At 39.4% G+C, this 12,480-nt stretch overlaps 1 protein-coding gene across 3 annotated transcripts in view; it reads left to right on the top strand.

Moving 5' to 3' along the window:
• ulk4 (unc-51 like kinase 4) overlaps positions 1–12,480 on the top strand; it is a 127,054-nt gene that overhangs the window by 54,888 nt on the left and 59,686 nt on the right. For all 3 annotated transcript variants that reach the window (XM_086079154.1, XM_086079155.1, XM_086079156.1), the window contains one exon: positions 6,181–6,308. In XM_086079154.1, the coding sequence (XP_085935280.1) occupies positions 6,181–6,308 (128 nt within the window). The remainder of the gene's footprint in view (positions 1–6,180; positions 6,309–12,480) is intronic.

The raw sequence follows: 12,480 nt of genomic DNA, 5'->3' as shown, positions 1-12,480 counted from the left end.
TTTGTCTCACAAACAATGACTTTGGAAGCATGTTATGCAATGTGCTGTTTCTACAACTTGCTGTGGGTAATGCCTGACGCTAACCTAAGCCTGACGTTAACTCTTTGACTGCCAGACCTTTTCAGAAAAGGGATTCTGTGGGTGCCAGCCGATTTAAGCATTTTGACTGATCTTTCAAGGTCGACAGAACATTTTGTGTTTGGACTATGGACACACATACTACCAAATGAAAGATTGAACTCTCATCTTTCATCAGAAAAAAAAGTTTGTTTCTACCTTATTCCGTTCTTCAGTAATCATCAATAGAAAATGGTTAGTTTCACCCAAATGCGCTTTGTTTTGGACCAAAATACGGAGAAATCAAGCTTTTAGTGAAACAATGTAATTTCATGCACTCTAGTGAATTTTACACTTCTTTTTGTCCATGAATGATGCCACAAACACCTAAATAGTGCTTTACTTCTATAAAACACTACCACCAACAATGAAAAAGTGTTTTTTGATAACAAAATACATTTATTTACATTCAACAGTGTAACAATTTGACAACAATTTGGCAAACTATTTACAAATGTGTGCAACTGTGGTACTATTTACAATTATGTGGATGTTTCAACTACAGTTTTTCATTTTGTGTAACTCCCCTGCGTGCAAGGAGACGCAACAGGATTTGCACAACAGATTAGTTTCACTGCGATTGCCCCTTCGCATGCACTTTCTTGCCGGCCTTTTTTTCCGGGGAGAAGCAGGTATATACTGCAGTGTGTGTTTGGCCATGTTGTCATCAAGTCTACTCTCAGGATCATGATACGGTGACCTGGTGTTACGTCTGACTTCCTCATGTCCTTCAGTTCCTATACCGGGTGGTAAGAGATGTTCTGATCCATCTTATCCACTCCATTCATGGTGGCATCGTAGTCCAGAACCAGTGTCTTCTCCGTGATCAGACTGTACCCACTCCTCCGATGAATATGCATTGGACTCGGGGTACTCTTCATCGTCCGATTGAACGTCCGCCTGTGCTCCGAGGCTTTATGACGTTATCATAGTCGCGCGTCAACGCTTCCAACTTCGGCGTCAACCTCGGGAGTGACCATCATCATCATCATCATCAATGTGCATTGGTCGATGCTTTTCGACTACTCTTCATCGTCCGATTGAACGTCCGCCTATGCAGAAGTGCTCGGTTGTGCTCCGCGTTTTCCGGCGTTAGTATCACTAGCCGGTGAGGCTTTATGACTTGATCATAGCCGAGCGTCAACGCTTCCAACTTCCGCGTCAAGCTCGGAGTCACCATCATCATCATCGTCGACATCAATGCGCTTTTTAGTATTGATCGATACTTTCCGTCTTTGAAAAAAATGCTCAAGCGTGAGCTGCTTGTAACCGGTCGCCATTGTTGCTTCATCAGCTATTGTCCCCTCAACACTCTAGCTCCGCCTCACGTCTTCTACTGACGCCCACCCAATCTTGTCTAAAGAGAGTCATCGCTGCCATCTAGGGGCCAAAACGAGTCATTATACTAACTAGATCTGCTTGATACTTTCAGCACAGCTGGCCAAGGCTTTCCTCCACCCGTTTCCAAAAAAACCCCAAAAAAAACATAGTGAACGTCTTTTAACGTCTTTGGCGCCCCTCCGTAGGTTTTTACTAAACGTTATTTAACGTTTTTGGCAGTAAAAGTTAAGGTTAGGTACTTAAAAAAAAAAAAGTGGTCATTCCGTCAACATTGATGCAAGGTCCATCTGTCCGTCAATGACGGATGTCATGGAGAACGCCCATTTTGCTGAGGGAAGGACGAATGACGGATTGACATTACAATGCTGTTCAGCTTGAAATATTGACGGATGGACGATGACGGAAGGGTGTCCTGACTGTTGACGACGACCGAATGACACGCTCAAAATTCATTGACGCGCCCACCTCTGAATAGCAGCTCATTCAATGGAGGTTCCGCTACGCTGTTTCTAACTTTGGGTGAGCGTCATCGAATTGCATGTAGTTGTGCTCCGCGTACCCCGATCCACAACAGCAGCGTGACTAAACTGAATATGGAGGATTATGTATGAATTTAAAGGTTAAAGGTTAAGAGTACCACTGATTGTCATGCCCATGTAAGTGGGGTGAAATTCATTCTCTGCATTTGACCCATCCACTTAGGGAGCGGTGAGCAGCACTAGGGGTTCGGGGATCATTTGGTGATCTAAAGAGTGTCAAGCAGGGGGGAGGCAAATGGGTCCCATTTTTATAGTCTTTGGTATGACTTGGCCGGGGATTGAATCCACAACCTCCCAGTCTCTGGGTGGACTCTCTACCATTAGGCCACTGAGCTGGTTTCACTACTGGGTGCTATACACTACACAACTGCATGTCTCACATGAAAGAAAAACACAATACAAGTCACAAGCGATGCTTTCTCTGGCACAAACAGCAATTTAAGTGAGTATGAGAATTACTGTAGCTGTAGACTGGCTGTAATTGTATAAGATAGCGTGTTGTTTAGCTGACACTGCGCACTGCACACTATGAACTGGAGGCGTCGTGGTTAAATCAGCCTACCGGCGTCGGTACCAGATGTGATCGGGCTGCCAGATCGTATCGGGGTCGCCTAACGAACACATCACGCTACAGGATTGGTTGGAAATTATCCAGTTGATGTCAAACATTGGAAAAAAAATATTCAAGATGTAATTCAAATAACAAAATGTATGGACTGAAATTGTAAAACTGTAAAGAAACCTAAGAATATAAAAGCAAGATATATTGAATAAGTAATAAAATTGATTGGATAATGATAAATACACAAATTAATTTACTAAAATGTGACAAATAATGTCAGTTTAGATTGCTAATGTGTTCCTATTATCATTAAGACTGTTTTGTGATGTGTTGTGATTTGTGAACAGCTAAAAAAGAAAGCAAACAAAAGTGACTCATTTCGTTAGCGCTGCTGTACTGACGTCATCCATTTTATTTTTTCTTCAATCTTAAACTATCCTGCATTTATATTCTTAGGCTTATTTACGTTTTTACAATTTCAGTAAATACATTTTGTTATTTAAATGACATCTTTAATATTTTCTTTCCAATGTTTTGACGTCAACCAGCCAATTCTGTAGCGTGACGTCATGGTTAGGCGACCCCGATACAATCTGGCAGCCCGATCACATCTGGTATCGACACCGGAACACAGACGGGAATCAACAGAAAAACAATAATGCAAAAGGCCTGCAGAGGGAGACAAAGCAACACAAACAAGGCAGCTCTATCAAGTCATGACAATAGGGTAGCATTTATGCTGCATTTGAGGAAAGTAGGAAATCTGACTTTTCCGACTTCAAACCTGGACGTGTGTACGGACACGCCCCCTTGAACTCAGAAATCCCACTTGCGAAGTCGGGGGAAAAAAGGACCCCTACTTCACCGAGCGACTACAATGTGACGTCACTTTACAATGGCGACACCTTTGGAAAAAGACCGTGAATGGTAAAACACAATTTACTTGAGTGTAAAACTAGATAGCTGTCTTCATTTATAAATATTCAAAATAAATATGCTTCACGTAACACAACGTACGTGACAGTATGCCGCTTTCTCCCTGCATGAAATTATACGGTGAACTACTTAACTGTATGGAATGCTTATGAAATATATACTTACAACAAATGAAGCAAAATTGTGAGAAGCCAACATTTCTGGAGGTCAAAATGTGTTTTGAGGACCAAAATAATAAAAAAACAAAAACTATTTTATCACTGTTAACGCTATTTTCAATCACTATTTTTGTTGTTTACTTTCGCCTTACTTTTCAGGTCGGAATTGGGAAAAGCCAATTGAGATAAATACGACTTTTGACCATCCTCGAATGCAGCATAAGGCTAGCCACTGAAGTAACGAATTGTAAACACTACGTAAAAGCGTGCTTACTTGCCTTCATAATTGTGAATATAACCACAGATGTGCCATTTAAATTTTTATGGCCTTCTTGGAAGATGACGTAGAGGACTTCGCTCCAAACTTCAAAGAAAAGGGAGGTAAATCTCGCAGGTATTGAAGAGAAAACACACCAATTTTATTGGGAGGCAATACGACTAGAAGTTACTTAAGCGTCCGTGTCATATAGCCCATAAGCCACTGGCGTAAATAGAATGCAGTAATAAATTGTTACTGTATTCCATTTACGCCAGAGGCATATGGAATGTATTATCATTTAAATGATTATTATTACTAATAATAATACTTTTTAATATTATTAATGATAATAATTTAAGTCATAATACAAGAATAGTAATTAGCTGTGTTATTTGCTGATGACACAAATATTTTTCACTCAGGGGATAATAATTACAGGAGGAAATAATTATAATTATAATAAATTATCATTAAATTTAGGGAAGACAAAAAATAATGTTATTTGGAAATTGTAGAATGAATACACAGGTGAAGATTAAAATAGAAGAGGTAGAAATTGAGAGAGTTCATGAAATCAATTTTTGGGGGTAATTATTGATGATAAAATAAGCTGGAAACCACATATCAAACATACAGAGTAAAATTTCAAGAATATAGATATATAGTAAATCTAAACTCCACACTACTGTTCCCTAGTCTCTCCTTATTTGCAGTACTGTGCTGAAGTTTGAGGCAATAACAACAAAACCTCACTACATTCAATAAATATTCTACAGAAAAGAGCATTACGGATTATTCACAAAGCTGGTTATCAGGATCACACAAACAGGTTATTTCTAAAGTCACAATTACTTAAGTTTCCTGACATTGTACAGTATCAAACAGCACAAATAATGTTTAAAGCAAGATATAATTTACTACCACAGTATATTCAACTGTTGTTTAAGAATCATAATGAGTGTTACGATCTATGGAGACATTGTGACTTTAAAGAACCTAAGTTTCGTATAACAAGAAATAATTTTTGTTTATCAGTATGCGGGGTGAGGCTACTGAAGGGATTTAGTGGGGAGTTGAAACGGTGTACAAATATAAGACTGACTAAAAATACTGTATAAAAATAAGATTTTTAAACAATATGAGGATGAGGGAGGAGTGGTCACTTACTAGGTGTGTTGAGATTATTGTATTATTTATTTTTTGGGTTACTACTTTTTGGTTTGTTCTTTTTTCTCTCCTTGTTTTGGTTAGTTTGACAAATGTATTAGGCTATGGGTGTATGTTTACATGTATTAATTCACATATTGTGTGTATGTAAGAGAAGGACGGAAGTTTCGTTTTATTAATTTTTTCCTTTCGGACACGCATCCGAAAGAAGGGCTGACGGGTAGAAGCCATGGCTTATTAGTAACCAGTGCCCATTGATTCTTACTATACGCATCAGTCATATACATTGGTTATGATAGTCATTGCGTCCTTCCTCAACAGATGCGTCCTTGATTTTTAAAGTTATGTTATTTACTTAAGGAGAAGGGGTGGGAGTAAATAAGTTTTACTCCTTCTCACTCCTTTTCGAATATTCATTGATTTATTTTCTATTGCCGGTTTTCTTTTGATTTTTCTTTTCTTTCGTTGATTATTGTCATTTATTCATGGACTGAAAATGTTGAAATATACGAAATAAACATTTCAATTCAAATTCAATTTAGAATTCAAGAATATACACTTCCACTTTTAACTCCAAAACATACCGGTAATTATTAATTTTTTTCCCACATAGGTTTGTATTCGTCTCTCCCACACCCCCTGTGTAAATAAAAGCGTCATTCAGAAACTGCATTTTATATATCTTCGGGTTGTCTCTATGTGACATTAAAATTGGTTTGATGAAATGAAACCTTTGTGAGTGATAAATATGCAAAAAAACAGAAATCTGGAAGGGGGCAAATACTTTTTCACTTCACTGTATATATAAATACCGGTGTGTATACACACACACACACGCAAAAACTAGTGCTATATACTACACTGTGTATAGATACTGTAGCTATCACAATATTTTAATATGTTTGTGTTTACTTGATAATGTTGGCTGCTCTTCACTGCATTATTAACTGGAGACAACTTTGTCAGTGGAATCTTATTTGGAATATTTTGGGTTACTAAGGTTTAAAAATACAACTCATGAATGATTATACAACTCGTTCACATACAATATGTATTCTATGAAAAGTGAACTCATGTGTCTCCATGTCTTTTTTTTTGTAGGATTGTGTGTTGAAGGTGCTGAGCTGTCTAAAGAGTCCATCGGCAGTAACCAGAGCCAAAACATTTCTATTGCTTTTGATACTGATAAAGGACAACACAGATACTCTAGTACTCTGCTGTCAGCACAGGTAAATAATTCTATAATTACATAAAGTGGACCCTCTGATTACGCACAACTTGGGTGATAAACAATTAGGCAAACAAGCTCAATTTCAGTTCAAGCACAAATGTCTAGGGTGGCATGGTCAAAAGGCTCAGTTGAGCTTTGTCTCATGCCGCATAAACATTGGGTCTGTGCGTCACAAATTGGAAGTCTCTAGTTATTTTTCTCTACATGATCTGGCTGTTCGCAGTTGTTATGGATGAGGTGTGCGGATACCAACAAACACAAACACTAATTAAAGCTTTTAGGGCTGTTAAAATTAAAGCATTCATTTTGGAGATTAATTTAAATTCATTAAAATTTTAAAAAAATTCAAGAACAAAAACCCTCAGTTAACTTAGTGTGCAGCCAAACTTTGAGGAGTCACTGGTGGAAAGATGAATGTGGAATTTAGGTAGTCTTACTTGTGTGATACTTGTTGGAGAACTCTAACGTAACTCACACACTTTGCATAGCCAAATTCAAATAGCATATTATTTGTACGCCTTTGGTGTATCATCTCAAGTTGCTCAAGTTACCTTTATGCGGCCTCGCAAACCATCCAAGAAGTGCGGAAATAATTACTAACAAATAATGCTTGCAGGAAAAAGTGCAAGGAACTAGAGACAAAATACTTAGAAAAATCCAAGGACAAGGCAAGGTAACAATACGAGGTCGAGGCGAAGCGATGCGATGCGATGCGATGCGATGCGATGCGATGCGATGCGATGCGATGCGATGCGATGCGATGCGATGCGATGCGATGCGATGCGATGCGATGCGATGCGATGCGATGCGATGCGATGCGATGCGATGCGATGCGATGCGATGCGATGCGATGCAATGCAATGCAATGCAATGCAATGCAATGCAATGCAATGAGGACCACAGAGTCAAGACTAACCATTGGTACATGGAGGTGAGCAAGCGAATAGTCCGACAACTGACAAGCAGGTTGAGCCGCCTCTTAAAGCAGCCTGATTACAGACGAGCTGCAGGTGAGTAGCTTGGGGATCCGCCCACTGCCAATCAAGCTGGGCTGAAAACAAACCAACAAGCCTGAGAGCAGAGACTTGACAGCAATAGTGTTATTAGAAAGCAGGAAGCCTAAACCGATTACTGTAAAAAAGGAAATTATGGTCTACAAAAACATGTTAATGCAAAACGGAGAAACGACAAATTCAAAACCTTGGCTGTGGTGAGGAATTATGTCCATACATTTTATAAACAGAATCGGTGACAATGTAGATCAAACAATGATATTGGTCGAACAACAACTAAACAGCCCGTATAAGGGGTCTGGTATTTCATACCCTCCACAGGACTCTCCAAGGGACATGGATGAATTCCCGCTCCAAGACCACACAACACATGTAAAATTGTTGGACGAACTCTCATGCACCCTCCAGAATTCTGCTAATGGTGTAGAGCAATAACTACGCTACTGAATCTGAGATTCAACTCCTTGATGGATCCTCCTCTACCGTACCTCTAAATAGACATTTGGTTGAATGAATGAATAAATGAATGAATGAACAGAGCTGGGCACTTTCGGTAATCGTCAATTCCCGTCTTTTACGATGCCCATTTGGCGGCAAGTGCACAATGGGGCAAAGCCTCGGATAAATACATGGACTGAGCACCGACTGAAGCACGTTTACATCCGTCGATCGGGGTGAGTACATACAGTCACTCTCATTCCATGTATTTTTGCGAACCTTCACGTCAAAGCATTCGCAGAATATGCGGAAGCACGCTTCGAAAGGTGGACATCATCATTGACAGGAATTGACGATGACCGTAAGTGCCCAGCTCTGTGAATTAATGAATTGAAGTTTATTTCGGTTACCACACACAAAAAAGGAAAGAAAACATCCCTTCGAACAAATCAATCAACCAAAAAAGGCCTACTGTACACCTACCGTTTGTTAACCTATTGCTGGTGTGTCCAAATGGAGACCAAAAATGGTCTTGGAGGTACGAGGATTCCACCTGACACCAGCAATATACTGACACACATTAAGAGCAGCGTGGCTCAGTGGGCAGATTGGCCGTCTCCCAACCTGAAGGTTCTGCAATTGTTCCTCAACCCTTGAGTGATTTTTTCAATGTATTTTATATATATATATATTACTCTCTTCCAAGTGTAAAGTTTACTCTGATTAGGCTGGGACTGTAATGGAGTCTTTTTTAGGGTAAATTTACTCTACAAAATTTACTGTGTAGGCTGAAGTTCCAAGCTTATTATTTCCCATCCTATACCGTCTCATTGAGTCACATAAAATTACATCAAAACAAAACAAATAACTACTATACTCACATTGTATTTCCTTAATGTTTTACATTTTACTAATGGCACTATAAGCATGATTTTCTTTTACATTTTAACTTGTTCTTAAACCCCAACAAAAAGGTACACAGCTTCAACGCATCATCAAGTCCATTCCACAATTTTACACCCAAAACTGAAACACATCTTTAGTCCTCACTTTCTATGTTTCAAACACCTTAAATTATCGTCTCCTTCTCATGATTTGAAGGCATAGTGTACAGTATTATCACTCACAACGTCCCAAGTTGAGGTCAGAAATTCTGCTGTTAATAACAAACAAACCATGCAATAGTTCACAAAATCCCAGACAGATGCTTTTTGTAACTCTCTAAAAGTGGAAAGCCGACAGTGAAAAAGGAGTTTGGTCAAACTGATGAAAGGTTTACAGTCTCATCAGGCCAATTTATCAGACTATACATGATTACTTTGGCAGGATTATATTTAACAGAACATTCATTGTCTTTCTGATGCACAAGTATTCCATTAGTCCCATACAACACATTTGTGTTATCTTAAGCAGTCTGATTTCAAAAGGGAGGCTTTCTTCATGAAAAATGCTGCCTGGGGTTATTGGCAAGGCACTTGTACTTTGTGTAACCTTTGCGCTAACTAGCACAGCAGCTATGGGAATGATAATATAAATGTATGTACCCTGGACATTCATTTTTTGCTGCTGTATGTTGTAACTTTCCTCGCACTTCAAATGGTTCATTAGCTGCTTGTCCCGCGTTTCACCCCTTGCTGAGTTGCACTGGAGCTGTGAATGTGCATCGCCCATACAATTCCATGCATATGCATTCACGTACTGTATAGGCTGCCAGTTCCCCTGGTGATTTAGGATCAGTTGGTCTTTCAGCAGGAACAAGATGCTCTACATTATTGACATATAGATCCTTTTTAACAGAGTCTGTCTCTTCTCTTGCTTGACGCAACATGACTGAGGTAAGCAAGGTCAGAGGTCTATTCAGTTTCTCCCTGTAATCTCCCAGCCAAAACTTTTTGGGTGTAGCTGTACAGCACATAGGTTACAAATCTTTATTGACTCGCACGCACACACCTACACACACAAGGCGTTATTTTGACCCAACTCTTCCATCCATCCATCCATCCATCCATCCATCCATCCATCCATCCATCCATCCATCCATCCATCCATCCATTACCTGAACCTCTTCAATTCCAGATGAACAAAACATATTTTCCTCTTTTTTATTTTATTTTTTTTGCCTTTGAAACTAATTTAGAATTCAAAAATAGCCCAAGATAATTCCATGTCACTTAACTAATTTTTATTTATTTTTTTTTATCCTAGAGCAGTGGTTCTCAACCGCGGTCCTCGAGTACCCCAATCCAGCCTGTTTTCCATGTCTCCCACAGCCAACACAGCTGTTTCAAACGATTAGCTAATCAACAAACTCTCCTCAGCTGTGTTGGCATTGGGAGACATGGAAAACAGGCTGGATAGGGGTACTTGAGGACCGGGGTTGAGAACCAGTGTTCTAGAGCATACAGAAGGCTTTGATGCAGCTTCTGACATGAAGAGGTTGCTTAAAGCAATGGTAGTTATTACCAAAAAATGGCCAGCAGGTGGCAGAAGAGTATAATAGATCAGCCTGGGCCATGTTGCAACAAGCTCTTTTTGCCAGTGTTTTCAACAGGAATGTGAATAACGATGAAACTTAACTATATTCCTAATTGATGAAAAACGGAAACAGATACAAATATAGAAGAGACTAATATTTATTTTGGTAGGTTCCATGTTTTTATAGCAATAGAACTATTCTGTGGTCCTTGCAAAATCAGTCAAAATCCAGTAAAACAGCCGGGAGTGAAGGGGGTTGCTTCAGTGAAAATGGCTAGGAGTGAATAAGTTAATAACCTCCCCAAAATGGTTTGCTTGCATTCGGAAGTATGTCTGGCGTAGAAAAACTATGCCAAAAAAATCACATAAATGGCTTTTTGTGACAACCTCTGATGGGACAAGCTAAGAGTTACATGAAAATTGTAATAGTTTTTCATCTATTTAATGTACTGACAGTTTTAGCACCATTATTATTGACATTGTTATTTTTTAAATATTGGGATTGCAGAATTTTGAATACAGCTCCTGTATTGGAATCCTTCAAGTGTATCCAATGCTGTACAGCCTGTATGAGTGAATATCAGAATGCAGCAAGCTCACTATTTCATCCATTGGTACATATGAAACTGTTATTGCGGGACCGCTGAAGCATTCCCACATATGGTAGAAATGTAAGAACATGTTTCCAAACAGCATCTTCGTGAATGTATTAAGTAAATCTTAATTTGCCCTAAGTGCCTAAAAATACAATATAGTGGAAAATACTACTACATATCTACATATAACTATTTTTAGCTATTACCACATCAGATGTTGCATTTCATATCAGAATGTGCACTTAAGACATTTTAGGTTATTAAAATCACACACAGACACACACATACATTTTATCTTTATTTCCTCACGCGTCTTTCTTTCACTCTGTCTTATAGCTGTCAGTGTTGACCTGCCTGTCTCTCTCCCTCCGAGTACGCAGTGAGACTGAGACTAAGCTGCACACACACACGCACACCCCCACCCCCACACACACGCGCACACACACGCACACATCGTTTCCTCAGTCCTGCCTTTACCCGGGCACGTTGTGTTTAATTAGCTCCACAGTGGCGTGAAAAATTGGGTGTGCGTTTGCGTGATTTCGTCTATGTTAGATCAACTTGCACTAGCATCAGTGAGGAAGTGTCAAGATTGCCTCTGGGAGTGGACTGCGATGGCTTTCAACACTTGCAGTCAAGCACACATGCACACACTGCGAGCCAGTCAGTTTGGTGTGAGCACTCCCACAATGACTGTCAGAGAGGTGGCAAGTTTGGCTTTTTGCAGTAGTTAGAAAAGGCATACAGTAGGCTGCAGTCCAATAATCTTATACAAAGTCAGAGAGATACATAGAATGAGTCAACTGCTATTATTTTTCTAATGACTGTAGCATGGATGAGGAGCATATCTGGTAAATTCACCCCTTTTTAATTCAGATGGAAGGAACATTTCCTCCCTTCCTTCCTTGTGAGCACTTCTACTTTGCCGAGATAATCCACCCCACCTCACAGGTGTAACATATCAAGATGCTGATTAGACACCATGATTAGTGCACAGATGTGCCTTAGACTGCCCACAATAAAAGGCCACTCTGAAATGTGCAGTTTTGTTTTATTGCGTGGAGGGCAGCAGAAAATATAACAAAACTGCATCTATCAGACGGCGCTGCTGGATAGCCAAAAATAGAGAGCAAAAATGGCCTGAATGTCCACATGTCCTTTTATTGTGGGCAGTCTAAGGCACACCTGTGCTCTAATCATGGTGTCTACTCAGTATCTTGATATGGCACACCTGTGAGCAGGTATGGATTATCTCGGCAAAAGAGAAGTGCGCACTATCACAGATTTAGACTGGTTTGTGAACAATATTTGAGAGAAATGGTGATATTGTGTATGTGGAAAAGCATGTCCATATTGTGAAATTTCGGACAAAAACATATGGAAGCAGGCTTTGCCGTATGATGTAATACTGCATACTGTTTAATTGCACAACATAATCATTGTGCTATAATCACAATCATTAATAAATAATGGCTTCAATATCTGTTACTTTATAAAATGAAAAGTATGAAGTGGAAAAGGACATGAGTAGGTGTGTTTCCATTTACCCTCAGCAAGTTGCGCAAAAGAAAGCTGGTAATGGAAACATGATTTTTGAAAAAACTCAAATATTGCAAAAAAGTTTTTACGCTCTCATGAGGTGGTTTTT

The sequence above is a fragment of the Leptonotus elevatus genome, chromosome 6 (assembly GCF_054856555.1).
Source record: "Leptonotus elevatus isolate MCC_2025b chromosome 6, RoL_Lele_1.0, whole genome shotgun sequence".
NCBI classification, from domain to species: Eukaryota; Metazoa; Chordata; class Actinopteri; order Syngnathiformes; family Syngnathidae; genus Leptonotus; species Leptonotus elevatus.
This window is presented reverse-complemented; position numbering and strand designations above follow the sequence as displayed.